General features: G+C 49.6%; 8 protein-coding genes across 8 annotated transcripts; 3 read left to right on the plus strand and 5 right to left on the minus strand.

Annotated features, from left to right (window-relative positions):
- Positions 1–262: 262 nt before the first annotated feature.
- Positions 263–1298, minus strand: C7974DRAFT_380856 (uncharacterized protein; the record flags this gene model as incomplete). The annotated part of the gene is made up of 2 exons (XM_046140556.1): positions 263–1005; positions 1256–1298. 2 exons carry the CDS (start codon positions 1296–1298, stop codon positions 263–265), a joined length of 786 nt encoding a protein of 261 aa, XP_045991817.1.
- A 162-nt stretch (positions 1299–1460) lies between these two features.
- Positions 1461–3097, plus strand: C7974DRAFT_405222 (NAD dependent epimerase/dehydratase). The gene is made up of 3 exons (XM_046143023.1): positions 1461–1981; positions 2040–2528; positions 2590–3097. Exons 1-3 carry the CDS (start codon positions 1729–1731, stop codon positions 2913–2915), a joined length of 1068 nt encoding a protein of 355 aa, XP_045991818.1. The 5' UTR covers positions 1461–1728; the 3' UTR covers positions 2916–3097.
- A 31-nt stretch (positions 3098–3128) lies between these two features.
- On the minus strand, positions 3129–4887 carry C7974DRAFT_405226 (taurine catabolism dioxygenase). Its single transcript, XM_046143024.1, has 6 exons — positions 4534–4887; positions 4133–4474; positions 3984–4079; positions 3774–3928; positions 3591–3714; positions 3129–3534 (listed from the first exon to the last, which is right to left on the minus strand). The coding sequence occupies exons 1-6, from the start codon at positions 4799–4801 to the stop codon at positions 3365–3367; spliced, it is 1155 nt and encodes a 384-aa protein (XP_045991819.1). The 5' UTR covers positions 4802–4887; the 3' UTR covers positions 3129–3364.
- Positions 4888–5565: 678 nt separating this feature from the next.
- Positions 5566–6664, plus strand: C7974DRAFT_418228 (uncharacterized protein; the record flags this gene model as incomplete). The annotated part of the gene is made up of 3 exons (XM_046144144.1): positions 5566–5772; positions 5831–6169; positions 6230–6664. The coding sequence occupies 3 exons, from the start codon at positions 5566–5568 to the stop codon at positions 6662–6664; spliced, it is 981 nt and encodes a 326-aa protein (XP_045991820.1).
- Positions 6665–7906: 1242 nt separating this feature from the next.
- C7974DRAFT_76079 (uncharacterized protein) lies at positions 7907–10386 on the minus strand. Its single transcript, XM_046147228.1, has one exon. The coding sequence runs from the start codon at positions 10215–10217 to the stop codon at positions 8310–8312; it is 1908 nt and encodes a 635-aa protein (XP_045991821.1). The 5' UTR covers positions 10218–10386; the 3' UTR covers positions 7907–8309.
- Positions 10387–11027: 641 nt separating this feature from the next.
- Positions 11028–12486, plus strand: C7974DRAFT_75954 (UbiA prenyltransferase family). The gene has a single exon (XM_046147227.1). The coding sequence runs from the start codon at positions 11182–11184 to the stop codon at positions 12193–12195; it is 1014 nt and encodes a 337-aa protein (XP_045991822.1). The 5' UTR covers positions 11028–11181; the 3' UTR covers positions 12196–12486.
- An 872-nt stretch (positions 12487–13358) lies between these two features.
- On the minus strand, positions 13359–14006 carry C7974DRAFT_321910 (uncharacterized protein; the record flags this gene model as incomplete). The annotated part of the gene is made up of 2 exons (XM_046138824.1): positions 13359–13500; positions 13552–14006. Coding segments are annotated over 2 exons (597 nt in total), but the record flags the coding sequence as incomplete, so codon positions are not given.
- A 211-nt stretch (positions 14007–14217) lies between these two features.
- C7974DRAFT_405234 (uncharacterized protein) lies at positions 14218–16240 on the minus strand. Its single transcript, XM_046143025.1, has 4 exons — positions 14786–16240; positions 14557–14607; positions 14461–14507; positions 14218–14399 (listed from the first exon to the last, which is right to left on the minus strand). The coding sequence occupies exons 1-2, from the start codon at positions 15987–15989 to the stop codon at positions 14591–14593; spliced, it is 1221 nt and encodes a 406-aa protein (XP_045991824.1). The 5' UTR covers positions 15990–16240; the 3' UTR covers positions 14218–14399; positions 14461–14507; positions 14557–14590.
- Between the last annotated feature and the right edge of the window lie 1401 nt (positions 16241–17641).

Below are 17641 nucleotides of genomic sequence, written 5' to 3' on the forward strand. Positions count from 1 at the left end.
CCGAGAAACTCTGCCGGATCCACTACATCATACTATGGACCTTGACAACAAACCCACCCAGGTATACGACAGAGAAAGACGGGAACGAAGACTGATCAAGCGTAACTAGTCGTTTACGCCCATCATCTGTGCAACCACGCGTCTCTTCTTTTTTGTCAATGAACATCGAGATTGCAATATGAAAACCCATTGACTCAAGACTTATCCAAGGATTCGCATCAACAAAAAACCGGGTATATTTCGATCGCTGTCTGAGTAACGCCTAGGCAACCAGTAGCGACTGTGCTTTGAGACGGCGAATGCATGCTCGCACACGACGTAGATTCGTACGCACGAGGTCAAGATAAGCTGGTGCAAAGTCTGCCTTATCGTCGGCTGTCTCGTTTGTTCCTCTACTTGAAGGAGATGAGGAAAATGAGGAAGACCCAGATGTTACGAGGGCGGCTTCGAGCGAACCAAGGACGCCGGAGAGACCGGTGAGGCGCAGCGTCATCAGTTCAATACTGACAGCATAAGCTTCGTCGGCGGCAACGTCGTAGCTGCCGAAAGAGAATTTCCAAGGCCGATTCGCGTGTTTGGTAGTATATCGGGTCGTATGCTGAGTCTCAGCTGCGTTGGTAGTGTTGGCCGTAGCTGGAGTTAAGGTGTCCAGGGAAGTAGTGGTACTACTAAGCTCTGTGGAATTCGTAGCGGTGTCTTCGTTGTCAAGATCCCATATTAGGCACAGCCAGTCGACAAGATGGGCGCACAGGACAGTGACAGCAGTAAGCGGGACGCGCTGTTGGCGACATCGCTCGCAACTCAGTACAGATAGGGAGGGCTGCTCTACCGTGGATGTAATGTGGAGAGCAGTCTCAAGCGGTACCTGCGATGATGTGGTGATCTCTTCGACGCGTGCCAGCGTTCGTAGTGCCAGTAGAGCGCAGCCACAGTCGGTATTTTGCATCTTCTTTGGATTTTCCGATTGTCGTAGAACCTGGTATGTACTTGGGAACAGAGAAAATGCTTACAACATAAATCTCCAGTTAATGGTCCGTGACGAAAGCGATGATGCAGCAAGCTCTTGCCTGGATCTTGAGGCAGACACGATCATCATGACTCTGAGCTGTCAACCTTCCACGCGCTGGGGCCACATTGGTATTCGAATAAGCGGTGTATTTACAGTATAGCGGGGATCTATAGTCAAGATTGTACGGTCAAATGAACGTCGGACTATCTTGCGGCTAACATGTGACCAATTACAACAATCACTTACATACGCAAATACTCGGGGCAACCCAGATTTTTGATAGTGACATTGCTACGCACAGATAACACAACACTGATATCTCACCCCTGTGAAATTGTGTCGTACATCATACGAAGTAAAACGCATAAATGGCGCTAGGAAGTGGGCCCGAATGTGGGCCTTAAAAGCGGGCTCGGTGTGTTTCGTGTTGATTCCCGACATACCTACCTCATGCAACCTTGGCTTTTGCTCTCACTACATGGACTAGTGATGTTGTCGTCGAATTGAGTAACTAGTCCATGAATGAGCCGCAGAACGTTTACAGCCTAGAGCCATTAATGTGCCGATTTGATCGTTGTACTGGCAGGGTAGTTATCTTCTTTTAGATTGTATTACATCCTCCAAAAACCACTTCTATCTGTACTTTATCCAAGAAACACATTGACTTCTGTAACCATTCGGCTATTTTAAAGTTCGCCCTTCGACACACTTTCAGCCTAATGGCCATGTTCGATAATCCAGCAGTTGCTCCAGGCTCTATCGTTCTTGTGACTGGGGCTAACGGTTTTGTTGGTGCCCATGTCGCAGACCAGCTGCTCCAGCAGGGCTATAAAGTGAGAGGCACAGTTCGCGACGCCAAGAAGCACCAATGGCTTGCAGATCTCTTCACGAACAAGTATGGCGAAGGTAGATTTGATCTCATCACTGTCAAGGACATGAAAGAGCCTGATGCGTTTGACGATGCCGTCTCCGGTATGATTCCCGCCTCCACGACATGGTCGTTCGACATTGACATTCCGGTACCGATTAGGTGTCTCCGGCATTGTACATGTTGCTTCGGTGAGAAGTATGAATGTTACACCTGAGGAGTTGCTTCGAATCACTGTGGCCGGCACGCTGGGCTGCCTGCAGGCTGCATCTAAAGAGCCAAGTGTACAGCGATTTGTACTGACTTCGTCTTCTGCCGCGGTCCGCTCGCTGCAGGCATACCGTGGAACTGATACTGTATCTGCGGACGAGTATGACAATCAGACTCTGGCATTAGCCCAGGATATCCCGGCAGCCGCGCCACCAATGCAGAAGTTCATGATCGCCTACTTTGCTTCTAAGGTTGCGGCTGAACAAGCTTTCTGGAAATGGGTGGAGAATCACAAGCCACATTTCTCCACCAATTCCGTGCTACCCTGCACTATCTATGGTAGCCCACTGGATGTTCCTCACCAGGGCTTTCCGTCTACCTCAAAGATACCTCTTCAAATCCTAGACGGCGACACGAATTCCATCCCGCACGTACAACGCTGTAAGTGATCTCGTTGTACCTCACTCGTTTCCGGTCTGGATGGTTACTAAAACTACAGTAGTTTATTATGTCCACGTGCAAGACGTCGCTCGGCTCCATGTTGCCGGGTTAATTGACCCAGCAACCGAGAACGAACGCATTTTTGCATATGCGGGCCCATATTCTATCAATGAGTTCTTCGACATCTTTGCAGATATCGTCCCAGGTTACAAAGCTCCACAGGATATTGCAGGGCTCGATTTTCCGCTGGCCGAGATCGGACCTCGAGGGAAGGCGGAAGCTCTCTTGAAGAAATTGGGTCGACCGGGTTTTATGGGACTGGCAGAGACGGTTGCCAGCAGTGTTCAGACGCGCGTATCTGACCCTAGTAGCTCAAATACTTCATAATACATGGCAATTCCCAGTTGATGTTCTGTCGTAGCGCAACGTTACAAACATGCTAACCTTTGCGTGTCGGTACTTGCTAGTGTGTATTACATCAAAATGGACCAGTAACCTGCGTTTGTATCTTATCTCGCGATAATACAAATGAGCTACAAGTGGAAGGAAATAGCACATGGACGACGAGGTTGTTTCATCACTGCTTCAATCTCACGCCCATTCCAGTCATCCTTAATTTTGCTTTATAGGTGACACTAACCATAGAGTCAGCGCACTACTAAGTAAGTTATACATCACAAATTCACATCTTCCTGACAGTTTCTTATACGAAGATTAACATAATTCCTATCTCCTGGATAGTTGGTTTGGCTTGGAGACAACAAGAGCTTTTGTGCAGTATATCAGGAAAAGTTCAGAAGTACACCATCGCCAGATTACCGGTATATCTTCGAGCTTCAGGCAGTGTCTCCCTGAGCCTCTTCCGCTAACCCTTCGCGCATCGACTTGCTATTGGGGTCCAAATAAGGTTTCTCCCCAATACCGCATACGCGATATCCGAACCGCTCACCAAAATCGTCATAGTCCATAGTCGCGTTGTGCACCATGCTGCGGTTGTCCCAGATAGCTGTTATGCACGTCAATATTCATTGCCGTCGCGGGAACGCATGCTAGATGACCTACCCATGTCATTTGGACCCTGCCACCTGAAGCGGCATTGCAAGTCATGGTTTCGGAGTACCATGTTCATCAGCCAGTCTAGAATCATCTCACTCTCTGTAGGAGTCAGACCGTTGATTGCACCAGGCTATTGTGGGATCTCGATTAGTAGATGCTGCATGGCTTAGATAGTACAAGGTCACATACATATGCGCCAATGGCAAAAACACTCTTCCATCCAGTTACAGGGTTCGTTCGAACGACAGGGTGTACTGCCTTCAATGGAGTACCAGTGTTATCAGGATGACCACGTGCGTCCGAGTATACCTGGATTTTGGCCTTTTGGATGATTTTCTCAAAAACTGTGTAGTAATGTCTTAGCGGAGGAAGCACTTGGAACCATTGTATCGGACTTACATGGTGCGGTGTAAGTTGCAGTATGTTGTTCAAGGAACTTTCGCATTGGCTCGCTGAGGCGGTCATATATTTCGTAGCCAGATGCCCACAAGGTGTCTACGACAGGTTGGTAAGGGCTGTCCGTCGCCAAGTGTTGGAGAGAAACTTACCTCCTCCAACGGAGGGCAGTTCCACAAGGCGTAGGCATGTGTAATCCGAAGGTACTTGTTCAGACTGAATATCACTGTGCCAAGACTCGAGTGCTTGTCTATCGCTTCCTATGTCACGCGGTATAGCCTTACCATTGACCATCTTACGTTGGCGAGAGTTGATAGTGCTGATGTGGAGATCGTCGCCCCCCATTTGTCTCTGAGGGTTGAGTACAGGGTGAATGTGCAGTGTAGATTCCTTTGGCTTGCCTACCAGCTCACCCATGCGTTGAATTAGTGTCTTTTGAAGATCGTTGTTCATGTCGCTCTGATTGCGGAAGAACACCACGCCGCGTCGAGATACTGATATGGCACACCGATCAGCTCCGTCCTCTTCAGGACCTTTTTCATTCTTGACTTACTGGTGATTGCCAAGTCTCTGAGCAGTTCGTCTGAGTTGGGCGCTTTGAGCATTTCAACGAGATTGGCCTCCGGGAACTCCGTGCCTACACTGGGCGTGACCATGAATTGCTTAAACGTTTCGAGAACACCCTTCAGCTTCAACGGCTTCGCGAAGCTCGTTTCGTGGGCAAGACCTCTGCGCAGGCATGGTGATCGAGCTGATTGGGATACGGAGGAACGCAGCACTGGAGCCGCTCGGCTAAAAAGGGTAGTGGCAATCGGCGACATTAGAAACAACGAGAGGCTTATGACTGGAATCACAGGACAACAGGAAATATCAATGGTATTTGAATTGATGATTGTGCCTACTAGACTTCTCGCATAGCCTACTAATTAACGCCCAGCTTAGACCAAGATATTGGAAACACGGCACATTCTGCGCGTTTCCCTAAAGTGACACGACACTCAGAAGACGCTCATAAAGCTACGTCGCTGCAATAATTATCCGATCAAGTCGTGACAGAATACCGAAGAAGTGCGTTTCATTGGACGTAATGTAGCAGAGTGCGGGTAGTCGTGCAGTGCAGCCTGACGAATAGGGGCCCTGCTACAGGCCTGGAACGAGCTAAACAGGCTACACTTCTTAGCATCTGGCATTAACTAATTTGTGGCTAGAGTATTCTTTGAATGGATTGCGTGCATTCGAAGTGTTGGGCCGGAGTATTTTGCACCAAAAATGAGCCGAACCGGAACAATTGCAAAGTAACCCCCGAAAATCGACTACCGAGACAGCACACACAACAACATTGCTGTATCTACACATTGAGACGCGATGGCAACATTGATTTGATTGACTATAAGATCGGGTGTCGGTACAATGCATTCACAGCACCTGCCACCTTGTGCGTCCTGTTCGTCCCATATGCTTTGATCTGCCAGTCTTACACAGAGAAAGATCTACATTATAATCACTCCACTTGAACACTCAACTCCGTTCTTTTTGTTGCTGATTGCAAGTTTCGCAAGGGCTGAATACTATTCATATCTCATCAATGGCTAAGAAGATTGTCGTAGTTACTGGTGCGACAGGCAACCAGGGCTCTGCCATTGCCCGTGTGTTGATGAAGACCGGAGATTGGCACGTTCGCGCTGTGACCAGAAACCCTAATGGAGAAAAGGCGCAAAAGCTCGCTGCAGAGGGTATGGAAGTTGTTCAAGCCAGCTATGATGATGAGGAGTCTGTCCGGAGCGCCTTCGTTGTGAGTGATCTGCCTACTGCGCTCCTTGCTTGGCAGACATCGTTTAATGCAGTGACAGGGCGCACAAGCGATCTTTGCGGTCACCAACTGGTGGGAGGCTTTCCAGAAAGGAGCGAGTCAAGCTGGTGCTGGCATAATCGAAGAACGCCAAGGTATAACGCTTGCCAGGCTGGCTGCGGAAGTAAAGACGTTAGAGCACTACATCTGGAGCACACTCCCAGCGGCAGACAAGATTACCAACGGGGGGTATCCTGTTCCTCATTTTGACTACAAGGCCAAGGTCGATGATTATATCTGGAAATCCATGCCAGCACTTGCTGCGAAGACCACATTTCTCATGTTCGCTTTCTATCCGTCCAATTTTGCCTTCTTCCCCCTGTTGAAGCCCTTACCGGTGGTAGGTCAATGATACCAGAACGGAGTGCGGACCACACTTTTGGCTAACAAGGGCTAACAGGTCACTGCTCCCGGGACATACACATGGATGGTCCCCACAAGTCCATCAACCCTCTATCCCATGTCAGGTGATATGACCAAAGATCCAGGGGTTTGGGCGCGCCAGATCTTGGCCAACCCGAAGTTGACACATGGTAAATACGCCGCCGTCTGTACTGAGGTCATGACTCTCGGAGAAGCACTGTCACAGTGGGCAGAGGTGTCAGGCAAGAAGGGGGTGTATGTTGAGGTCAAACCCGATGTGATTGGTAATCTTTACGGGCTAGCAGGAGACGAAGCTGTCACGGGCGTACTGTTTGGTGAGGCAGTGCCAGATTGGTTTGCGCACGTCAAAGAACAGGGTCTGTTTGTCACGAAGGAAGAGTTAGGTATCTCAGCTGATGAGGTTTGTAACTTTAAGCAAAGTCTTGAATTGCTTAAGGACCATCTTGGATAGATAGATATAGTAGTTTTATAGACTAGCCTGTTACAAGTAGCTCTACTAGAGTAGCTTCACTGTTCTTTTGAAGCTTCTATCTATAGTAATATAGATATAATCTATCTTGCTTTATAACAGTATCTTTTAAGCTATAATACTATAAAGATTCTATAAAAGCTTTATTAATATATAGTTCTAGTTGTAGGCAATAGTACTTGCTTTACACTAGGATAGATAGTTAGGAGATAGGTAGGTACATTATATTGCAAGAATAATACTTAGATTTATTGGAGCTTACGCCTAGCGCAGGTTTTGCGCAGGTCGCTTACTAACAACGCTAACCCTAGGCAGTGTAGGCGCTAGAACACCAACACCATAACGAATATCGCGATAGGCGTTACAATTAAATAGACTTACTACATTAGAATTCCTACAAGATAGATTGTTTACAATATTTATACTAGGATATAAATAGAGACATAGAATTTTCTAAAGTATAGATATTAGTAAAGTTAATAGAATAGATTAAGAAACTTAACTTGCCTAGTATAATTAAGCAAATGCTAAACACCAGTATTCACAGCCAAAGTTTTGTGTGGTTAGTGCGTGCGTGCCACTAATGCACGGACGTTGACCCAGACCGACCGATTGAAGACCGCCGACCGACCGACACGGATCGATCGAAGCCAACCGACACCGATCGAGGAACGCCGATAGACCGACACCGATTGAAGAATGTTATCCGACCCATACCGATCGAAGAATACCTCCGACCAAACCATGGGAACGGCCCGCCGGGTAAACGCTGGACACGCTTTTATCCGTGCACGCGCGAAGTACAACACAAGGGGTAACATGAGCGGACGAGAATACGAGGTGCCCCACAAAGGTTCCTCGAGGTTTCTGAAGGGTTAGTCCTCACATTGGACAGATCCTATAGCTATTGGTTGTTCTGTGATCGACGCCCACGTTCGTATCGTTGTCCGCTCATGCTCACCCCTTGTATATGTTCACCGCTTGTTCGATTGTCCGCAAGTGACGGACGGACGGTCCTAACCAGGCAGCGTTCCTGCGTGCATCAGGAGAAAGGGATCTTGTTGCTATGACCTACGTGGCCTGCGTCACGCCACTATACGCACGAGTCAGCACTGCCCGAAACTCTCGTGCGGTGTCCTGCGGTGTCACGACTCCGACTGTCCTCACGCCGACGAGCAATGACCCCCAGTAGGCCCTTTTCCATCCTCTCCGTTCAGCTATCTGCAAGCGCAGGCACGAGCTCGCCAAAGAAGCCATAGCGTCAGAACATTGCATGTGTCGTACAACAAAGCAAATCGAGCGTCCAGCGGTGATTGAGAACAGATGGGCACCGAGCTTTCCATCGATTACGGCGGCTCCAATTCTGCACCGGAAGTCAATGTGGCTCCAGAGGTGGATGCTATGATTCCAGAACCTGTGCGTTCAAATGTCCTGCTCTTGTCGTACCCAGTACTAATAGCTACTCTCCTACCAGATAACGGTGGAATGGAAGCCATGGTGAGTGCAGGGAGACTTGACTTCATTATTTGACATACTACATTTGCCTTTTCCTCGCATATTGATACGGTTTGCGAGGCTGCGTAAGCTGCACATATATCACAGGCATTGGGCCGGACAATGTATCCGCTTACGACACCTCGAAGCCCGCAATGTCGCATTTCGCATCGTATTCACGAACAATGCGCTCGTACATGGCCATACCGCCTCCATGTAGCACTTTCCTCATGGCCAGCCGCCTCTTTTCCGGGTCGCTGCCAGCCATACGTGAAGCGGCGCCCTCGTGGTTGAAAGTGCCCGGAGTGCAGGCGAGAACCACAGAGAACCACAGTGCGTACTTTTCAATCTCATCCGTCCAGGCATCTTCTGCTTGCTTGGTCGGCTCGATGACAAGCTGGGTCGGGTCGGAATGCCGACGTGTCGCCTCTTTCAACACGTTGGCCAAATGCGTAGCCTCGATGTCGAACACCGCGGTGAGATTTGGCGAGCCCGTACCGCCACCAAGGCCGGGATAGAGGAAGTTGGGGAAACCGTTAGTGGCGATGCCATGCATAGTGGCAAAGTCAGCAGCACCGTATTTGTCCTTTAACCGGCGACCGTTGCGGCCCACAACAGGGATGCCAAAAAGCTCAGCGGGCGCCGCGTTTTCGCCTGTCGCCAGCAGATATCCCGTAGAGAGGATTAGTACGTCCAGCTCGTATTCGATTCCATTAGCGACAAGACCCCGCGGCGTGTATCGCTCTACGCCGTGGCCATCCGTATCAACGAGCGTGACGTTCGGTTGATTGAAAGCAGGCAGATACTCGTCCTGGAAGGTCGGTCGTTTGCACCATGTAGGATACCACGGCTGCAACTTCTCTGCTGTGGCCCGATCAACCACCACATCAAGTGCACGTGCCCGTGCTTGCTCGGCCAGCGGCACGTCTATAGCATGAAGCGTACGTACGTGCTCCTCGATTGTGTCGGGCGTGACGTGTCGTGGTCCTCCGATGAAGCCCGCAAAGCCTCGGGACAACTGCGTCCAGCTGTCGGCGACGAGATCAGGATGATCCGCCGGATACTGCTCGCCATCAAAGAAGGTGTCGAAATTCAGGCGACGAGCACGCTGCCAACCAGGTCCTATCGCCACATCACGTGCCCATGTACCGGGATCGGTTTTCTGTTGACGGCGCGGGCCGCAGTACGAGGGCGTACGTTGAAAGACGTGTAGATGTCCCGCCCAGCGTGCCAAGTGCGGAACCACCTGCACTGAAGTTGCACCTGTGCCCATGATCCCAACTCGCTTGCCCCGCAGTTTGGAGAGAATAGGATCGGTCGGTGAGCCACCTGTGCAATCATAATCCCAGCGTGCCGTGTGGAAGATAGGGATATTGGCACGCAACTCCTCCAAGCCGGGCAATCTGGGCATCCTAGGCTCTGTGAGGATAGTGCTACAAGGAATGACAAACTGGGTGAAGATCTTGAACTCAACACCGTCGCGCTCTCTGCGCAGGTGCACTACCCAGCGGCGGCGCTCTTCATCCCACGTTGCGCTGAGCACGCGTGTCGAGAATTGGCCGCGCAGCTCGAAGTGCGATGCCACACGCTCGCAATGTTGGCGGAGCTCTTCGCCTGAAGCGTACTTGCTCGAGGGCACGTAGCCTGTTTCCTCGAGGAAAGGCATGTAGATGTAGCTCTCTACATCGCATTGCAAGCCTGGGTATCGATTCCAGTACCAGGTCCCACCAAAACCGCCCGCTACATCTACCAGACACACTCCCTTAGCCGAGAAGCCCGCCTCCACCAGACGTCCTCCTGCCAGTAGCCCCACGTGGCCTGCACCGATAATGAGGAACTGGATGTTGTCGCCATCCTTGAGGGGTCCTGCATCCTTTGATTTTTCTTGCTGCTGCTCTTGGCTGATCCATGGATCATGGTCGAACGGCTTCGCCTCCTCTCCAGCTAAACGTGCGTATTGTTGCAAACCATCAGATCGCAATCTCTTGTCGCGCTCCTGGGCATATCGGTCTTGAAGGGCGGTTGAGTCCGGAACAGCCATGTTTGACTTTCTGTCGTTCCTTCGAAAAGGATCAATGAGTGGGAAAACTTGGCACTAATGAGATTTTGACCCTCGCAAGCCAAAACCGCACTCTTATTCTACTGCTATATCTCTGCTTGATCTCGCTGCGCCAGATCCTTTGGGCCGAACATCGATAGTACAGCTGCACAAGTGCTATGTGCCGTTATCTCCCTATGGTGCCCGTTACGTCGGACTCCGGAACCATTCGAAATCCTCCGGTGTGCATTGTTGATCTTCATCCCCACCAATGGCGATTTCGGGATCTTTGGAACTCCCTGGTATGGCTTGAATAAGATCACATGTAGTATTATAGTGTTATGTCAGTGCCATCAAGTGGACCAAAGCTGCTATTGCCGTCAGTTCATGTGAGTGCTGGGAACTGCATCGATAAACCATCGACCAATGGTAGAGTCGAGGTCCGACAACTGCCTCCGGATTCGGCATATACCCACCCGCAACAACCCAATCATCTCATTCCTGAGTTTGCAGGTTGTAACGGTCGTCATATGACTTTCTCGGTAGAGAGGCACACTATCCTTGATGAGGCTGCTTGGGCCTGCCACCGCATATATTGGCTGGTTCGTGAAACATGTGCACTGAATCTATGCCGCCGACCCATGAAATTTGAATGGTGAAGGTTGTACCAACGGCGCATATCCGAATACCATGTGCTGATTTGGTTAGTTTTCAAGAGCATCGCGGCGAGATTTTTGGTTACCACAGCGAATCTACCGATGGATCGCTTAAACCTCCCGAGCGAGCTAGCATGCTGAGTAAACGACGTTTCGAATCGCGACTCAATATGTAGAACTCTGAAATATCGTCTAATTTAAGTAGTGGTTCAACATCGAGTGTCAGAGGCTGTAGAAATACTTCATTCCGAGTTTCGTCTCTTCCTGGACTACCTCTCAAGCCTACGCATCGTAGTTGGGCTATCAACATCATGACGTCTCAGTACACTTTAGTGGAGACAGCGTTCGAGAAGACTCCCAAGTCAACAGTGCACGAGCGTGCGACTAGCGAACCTTCCTGGCGACCCTATCTAGATCTTGTACGCCTGAGCAAGCCCGCCGGGCTCTTAGGCACTTACTTCCCCTACGTCATTGGCCTCTTCTATTCGATCAACGTGACCGATCCGAAAGCATTTTCCGCAGCTAGCTGCATCAAGCTCATCTTCATATTCCTACTCGATAGTTTGGTTCTGCGCAGCTTCGGCTGCGCATGGAACGATACTGTTGACCAAGACCTTGATCGGCAGGTCGAGCGCTGCAAAAAGCGGCCTCTTGCCCGCGGTGCCATCACAACGTCAAACGCTCTCGCTACGACTCTTACTCTCGCGATTGCACGCCACATCTTAATTTACGCCACGTTACCAGCCCGCGCCAGTCAGCACGCCATACTCACGACGGTACTTGCTCTCATCTACCCCTTCATGAAGCGTCTGTGCAACTTTCCGCAGCTCTGCCTCGCCACGGGTGTTGGATGGGCCGTCTTTTTCGTTGACGCTGCCGTTGTCGACGGAGATTATGCAACCGAAACCGTCACCAACTATCGAGTTCAGGATCGCAGCAAGGCAATGTTTGCTCTCTACGCCTGCCAAACCATCTTCAACATGACCTACGACACTATCTATGCCTTTCAGGATATCCAAGATGATCTGAAGGCGGGTGTCGGGTCCTTGGCCGTCGCTGTTCGTCGTACGCCTAAGCTTTTTCTGCTATCAATGGCAGGCGCCATGGCCGTTTGTTTGTGGGCCGCTGTTTTCTGGGGCAGTTTGACTCGGGGTCCATTCCTCGGTGGCGCCGCTGTCTCTTCTTTTGCCGCGTTGTCAATGTTGGTTCGACTGGATGTAGGTAACCCACGAGAGTGTAGGGACTTCTTCGTGAACAGTCAGTGGTGGGTGAGTGGCATGCTGGCGACTGGTCTGGTTGGTGAGCTGATGATGGCCAACATGTGAATGCAGAGGCCCAGGACATAACAGGTCACTGGTCGTATTAGAGAGGACGTTAGGAAGTACCCTGTGACTAGGGGTGACACATTTCAGGAAGACACGACATGGCTATAGCCTTACCTCCTATAAGAGCAACATGAATAGGTCATGGACCCAGTACAGCGAGTAGAGTTTTATCTTTATTACATGCATATGTTAGAATGCTTACACTATCTGACTTCCCATACTGTTGTGTAATTTACAGTCAGGTCTTTGCATATAAATGACAGATAGAAGCTTGACTAAGCACAGAGTAATATTTCAAGGGAGTAAGTTGTTGCGGATAAACAACACAAGCCGGAGTCCGGGTTACACAAAAGTCCACCGAAATTCCGTCTAAACACTCGAATCTATAAGCTTCGCATCAACCTTCCTAGAACTTCCTGTCGAGTCTTGTCTTTGTTGTCGCAACGTAGATACACATTCAGTCACATGAGAAACAACTGACATGCACTTCTGTAGAACAAATATATATCAGTATCCTATCGTTACAATCTCTCGTGGATCATTCCCGAGACACTGACTACCTGAATACCGTCTCCGTACATGCTGTACGGAACAAACGCGTCCCGTTTCAGCCCAGCCCTTTTGAATATACGATCCCATTCAAGCAGCGATCTCTCTCGTGCCCCGTAATTGGCCATCATCAACAAGTCAAACGATGCTCCATACCAATGTCCACCACCATCCTGCATGACAAGCTCGTCCAGTAAGATGACAGAGTTCGGGGCAAGGGCATCTTTGAGTTGGCAAAGGATATCGTGGCAGACTTGGTCCGGCCAATCGTGCAAGATGTTACGCAGGTAATAGATGCACGCACCCTTGACTGGTTGCGGCTGGGTAAAGTCATGATGAATCACCTGCAGGCCTTCAATTTCTTTAGCCGAGTCAATGGCTGCTGCATGTGTGTCCTGCAGCACAACATGCCCCTGAAGCCAGGGAAATCTTCTCAAAATCTCCCTACACTGATGTCCGTGGCCGCCCCCAACGTCCACAATGAAGTGATGGTGATTAACTCCTGTGCTAGAGCTTTTCAGGTACTTCTCGATGGGGAAAACATCGAGCCAGCTTTTTTGGCCAATACGCTGGAATGACATGTACTCGTTAAAGGCCTGCTGATGCCGCGGCCGCTGTGACAACCACTCAAAGAAGTGCAGATCTGTGTTCTTGCTTAGATTGAAAGGAAGGTTTTTGCTGTCCTGTGGCTGCTTGTAGGAATTGGTGGCCAGCCATTTGGGGATTGCATTGTACAATGCAATATTCCTCTCCGTTCTATGCATTTTGTTAGTCGATGTTGTCGAACTAGAATGCAAAAGTACCCACACATGAAATACTACCGACTCCAGCCCGGACATTGACAGGTAACGCGTGATGTTCGTCGCCCGAAACATGTCAACGCCAACTTGCTCGACCATCCACTGCGTTGTCGCATAGCGCAGCACTCTCTTCAACAGTGCCTCTTCGGCGCCCAACTGAGCAGCCATATCGCTCACGCTTATTGCCGCATCTCCGTGCTCAGTCAGCAGCTTCCACAATCCCAGATCTATGCCCACCTGGGCTATGTTCGGCGGAAGTGAGCAGAATATCAACCGCTGCATGGTGTCCCATGGTTGCTCGAGCCTCAACGAGGCCATCTTGGCGGCTTCGAGAAATCGAAGTCGCTTCCCCTCGTCATTGCTAAGGGAGGCAGGAATGACACCGGCAGCGAAAAGTTCGATATGCTCGAGAAGATCATCGGTAGGATTTTTTACCTCGAGATCCACTTTTGAGACCTCCATGGCTGCTGAACTGTTGCTGATGGGCTGTTGTAAAGGTCGACAAAAGGTCAGATGTGGAACACTGGAACCAGCAACAGCGATACATTCTAGAAAAAGAAGAAATTCTGCTTGTGAATTGATCTTGTCTTGGCTGACTCGGAGACTTGTTCTACATTTCCGCTATCAACTTGCATGATCGGTGGCCGAGGCAAAGACCCCGGACGGTGTCGTATCTCCAAAAAAAAGCGGCGAGAAAATCAATTTAAAGCCCGCGTTGTATTCTCCGATACAAGGAAACGGGCCGACCTATCAGCCTATAACTGGCACGGATGTCACCGACCGCTTGATACTGCAGCGAATGAGCCAATTTCCCAGGTTTGTTGTGGTTCCTGCACATGATTGCGTCCGACGCCTGTCTGTTGCCTTGAAACACATCCGAGCGTCGTCGTGGAAGGTTGCACTAACGATTAATCAGACGAACTTCTTCATTACACAATCGATTTCAGTATACGGGTTTTGCTTGTGCTGTTGTCGATAAGAATATCAGTGCAATCTACTAATATTCTCTCAGAAGGGTTCGTAAGAATTGTAACAGATGTATTCGTTCAACGGACTATCAGAGGTAGGCAAAAGGCATCATCGACGTACCCAACTCGTTTGCAGCTCTTGTGACTATCACGGTTGTAATTTGACAGTCCCTACCTTGTCTGCCACTTTCATTGTGAAGTCCCATACGGTATCTGCACACAACTGAAGCAATACTCTCCTCACTGCTGCGCGTTCACTGACCATGAGGCCAGAAAGTAACGTTTCTCGCAGCCGTTCCAGCACTCTCTGCATCTCCAAGAGTCGTTTCGTCTGGAGCACCCGAAGGACGGCACGTTTGTCGGCACCCCGGATTGGCAACGATCCACAGTGTAGAATCTCGTGCTCGTGCCCTGGGTCGGCTTCTGGCGATGAAACTAACGTCTCGTTGCTACTACCGCCACTCGTGCTGCTTAAAGAGGACGGGGACGATGATAACGAGCGTGCTTCTTTCTCATAACTTGAGGAAGGCACCATCGTAAGCGACCAAAGGGAGGTGCTCCCTAACTTGAGTGAAAGGAGGGCTCGATCAATGGCTTCGCAGATGGCAAGCGCAGTCGAAGGGCGCGTGGGGCACCCATTTGGGCACCCCATCGCGGTGAAGCAGCAAGTAATCAGTATCCTGGTGGTAGATAAGGCGGAGGCAGCAAACGAAGAGGAGAGCCCGCTGGCAGGCGTGGAGAGGTAATCAAGGATGGTCGACACGCATTTGCACTCTCCAGTCGAGAAGTGGAGGTAATCCGAAGGCTGTGAAACTTGTGGCTGAGTCTGCAAGCAGGCAACGTCCACGTTGTCGACGCTTAGAGTCGCCATCGATTCGTGTTCTTGGTGTTGGTCTGATATTTGACAGATTTGATGGTCTTCTAGAGAAGGGAAACCAAAGTATAGTGGCTCTTCATCGAGGAAAACAGGTACGGGAATGGGTTGTTCATGTTCCTGTCGTTGCTGATGTTGATTTTGTCCTCGTGGCGCACCGCAAATGCCTATATCGAGAAGCCCAGGAGCAACCTCATATTCGGGAGACATGGACATGTAGCAACCCAGGCTTTCCTTAGGATCACCGCCTTGTGAGTCGGTAAAATCGTGCAACGCCTGCATGAAGTTGTCGTCTGATTGTTGGTATGAAGATAAATCCAAGTCGTCGATCGCCGGATCCGGAATAGGTTGCGTTGGAATGGGTATATTGGACGTGTTGGAGCAAGAGCAGGGGTTCTTGCTGATATTGCGAGTGCGTGGGCGCCCAGCGCGTCGTGCCGGACTGTAAACACATTTCATGCCCTTCTTTGCGCATCTGCGACATGTGGGTCGTTCCTGATCGCATCTAATCTTGGATTGTTGACAGCTGTCACATGCAAGACGATACTTTGTAGGCTTTGGTGTTGGAGCGCTGTCATGCACGTTTGAATTGCCGTGTTGCATGTTGACTTTATTTTGACACTAACAGGTGACGTTATAGGCACGGAGAATAGTAGCGATGCTGCGATATATTTATATAGAGTTCTTCAAGCAGCGCTTGCCGGGCACTTGGCATACTGCCGTTGTTTATCAAGTCGGTAAAAGTACACTGTATACCCACCACCAAATAGAACCGAGTTTATATTGTGCTACCTAGTACGCATGTACGTTAGGACCGATAGCTGCAAGAACTAAAAAAAATATGACTATCAAGCGAAAACAGCAGGAGGACACGTCAGCTAGCACTCTTAAATCTATCCCGTATCTCGGGATACTGCTTGACATCGACCTCTCCAGCCTATCAAACATTGATTACGTCCACGAGGAGAACAGCGGTCTAAGGAGACTAAGTTAGAAGGGCCTTTGTCGGTTGCACCCACATTTTAACCGTGTAACAAAATCTCACACAGCTGCGCAACATTAGTCCATGTACCTAGGTACAAGTAGATGCGGCAGTTGTGGTCCGATATGCCAGCCCCACTACTAGCGCGTCCGGGCGCGGCGTGCACGTGTTGGGATCTCCGCGCAAAGCGCATAAGCTGCCTTGTACCTATTACGTATCTATATAACATAAAACATAGATCTATATACTATACTCTATATACCTATCTATTGTCTAGCCCTATAATCTAGTACTATAACTCTTTACATAGTTAGTTGTAGATTCAGCTAAGTAGACTAGATCTATATAATAGATAATAGATAATAATAGGTTTTAGTTTGAATAATAAGTAAACAATATAATAGTCTAAAATAAGAGATAATAAGGTATGTTAAAAGAAATAATTTATAAAGCATTAGATAGTTAAATTTTTTATCTAGAAGCATAGAGCTTTATCTAATAAGTAGAACACATATTTATCTAGGACGTACCTTGTATGCCTCCGGGCATGTCTCGGGCTAAAACCGGCGCGCCTGTCCGCCCCTCTCATATCGTGCGACTTGCACTCAAAGGATTTGTTGCATCTTGTGTTGGACGATACCAGATTATATGATCACTAGCATCCCTCACACATGTGTTTGTTTGCGTGCTGACAATAACTAGAGATTACTTGTTATCTACAAGTAGTAGCCGCGCTGTTGTTCGATGAGATTAGCGTTGAAGAACGACCGAGCAGGTGCAATTAAGAAATGAGAAAACAACCGAAGAATCCGCGCTTTCTGTGAAGCCTTGCGGATACAGGTTTCTTGTAATATGCGCTTTAGTGTCAACCAATGGTCTTTCTTAGGGTGACAATCCGGGCACTGTTACCCATGAAGTATATCTCCAACCTGAGGCTGAGCGCGTCCAAGCAGCGTATCACGAGCGTTGTAAACCACCTTCCGTCGTCAAGCAGCTCTTGGTCGCCGGCATCGACACATCGGCGGATCGCCACACCATGCTCTTCCATTATCACCTTGACATGCGTTGAGCTTTATCCAGACTTGTAGGACCTGGGAGCACTTGCAGAGCGAAGGCGCATCTGGTTTGGGAACAGACAGCGGCCTGCTTTCTCTGAATCCTGTGATGCCGGCGCGACGTCGACGCACCTCGATGGTGCAGCTCCGGTATTGCGTAGAGTCTGCATCTGGCTGTGTGGTGCCTTCTCCTTCTACGCGAGCTAGCCTCAACCTCC

This window comes from Boeremia exigua (genome assembly GCF_020726555.1).
Source record: "Boeremia exigua strain MPI-SDFR-AT-0100 chromosome Unknown C7974scaffold_14, whole genome shotgun sequence".
NCBI classification, from domain to species: Eukaryota; Fungi; Ascomycota; class Dothideomycetes; order Pleosporales; family Didymellaceae; genus Boeremia; species Boeremia exigua.

Coding starts and splice junctions, on each gene's coding strand:
- C7974DRAFT_405222 (XM_046143023.1), top strand. CDS start 1,729: ATGGCCATGTTCGATAATCCAGCAGTTGCTCCAGGCTCTATCGTTCTT. Junction 1,982..2,039: donor GTTTGACGATGCCGTCTCCG/GTATGATTCCCG, acceptor GGTACCGATTAG/GTGTCTCCGGCATTGTACAT. Junction 2,529..2,589: donor CATCCCGCACGTACAACGCT/GTAAGTGATCTC, acceptor AAACTACAGTAG/TTTATTATGTCCACGTGCAA.
- C7974DRAFT_405226 (XM_046143024.1), bottom strand. CDS start 4,801: ATGTCGCCGATTGCCACTACCCTTTTTAGCCGAGCGGCTCCAGTGCTG. Junction 4,475..4,533: donor CAGAGACTTGGCAATCACCA/GTAAGTCAAGAA, acceptor GTGCCATATCAG/TATCTCGACGCGGCGTGGTG. Junction 3,715..3,773: donor TTTTTGCCATTGGCGCATAT/GTATGTGACCTT, acceptor ATCCCACAATAG/CCTGGTGCAATCAACGGTCT.
- C7974DRAFT_76079 (XM_046147228.1), bottom strand. CDS start 10,217: ATGGCTGTTCCGGACTCAACCGCCCTTCAAGACCGATATGCCCAGGAG.
- C7974DRAFT_75954 (XM_046147227.1), top strand. CDS start 11,182: ATGACGTCTCAGTACACTTTAGTGGAGACAGCGTTCGAGAAGACTCCC.
- C7974DRAFT_405234 (XM_046143025.1), bottom strand. CDS start 15,989: ATGCAACACGGCAATTCAAACGTGCATGACAGCGCTCCAACACCAAAG.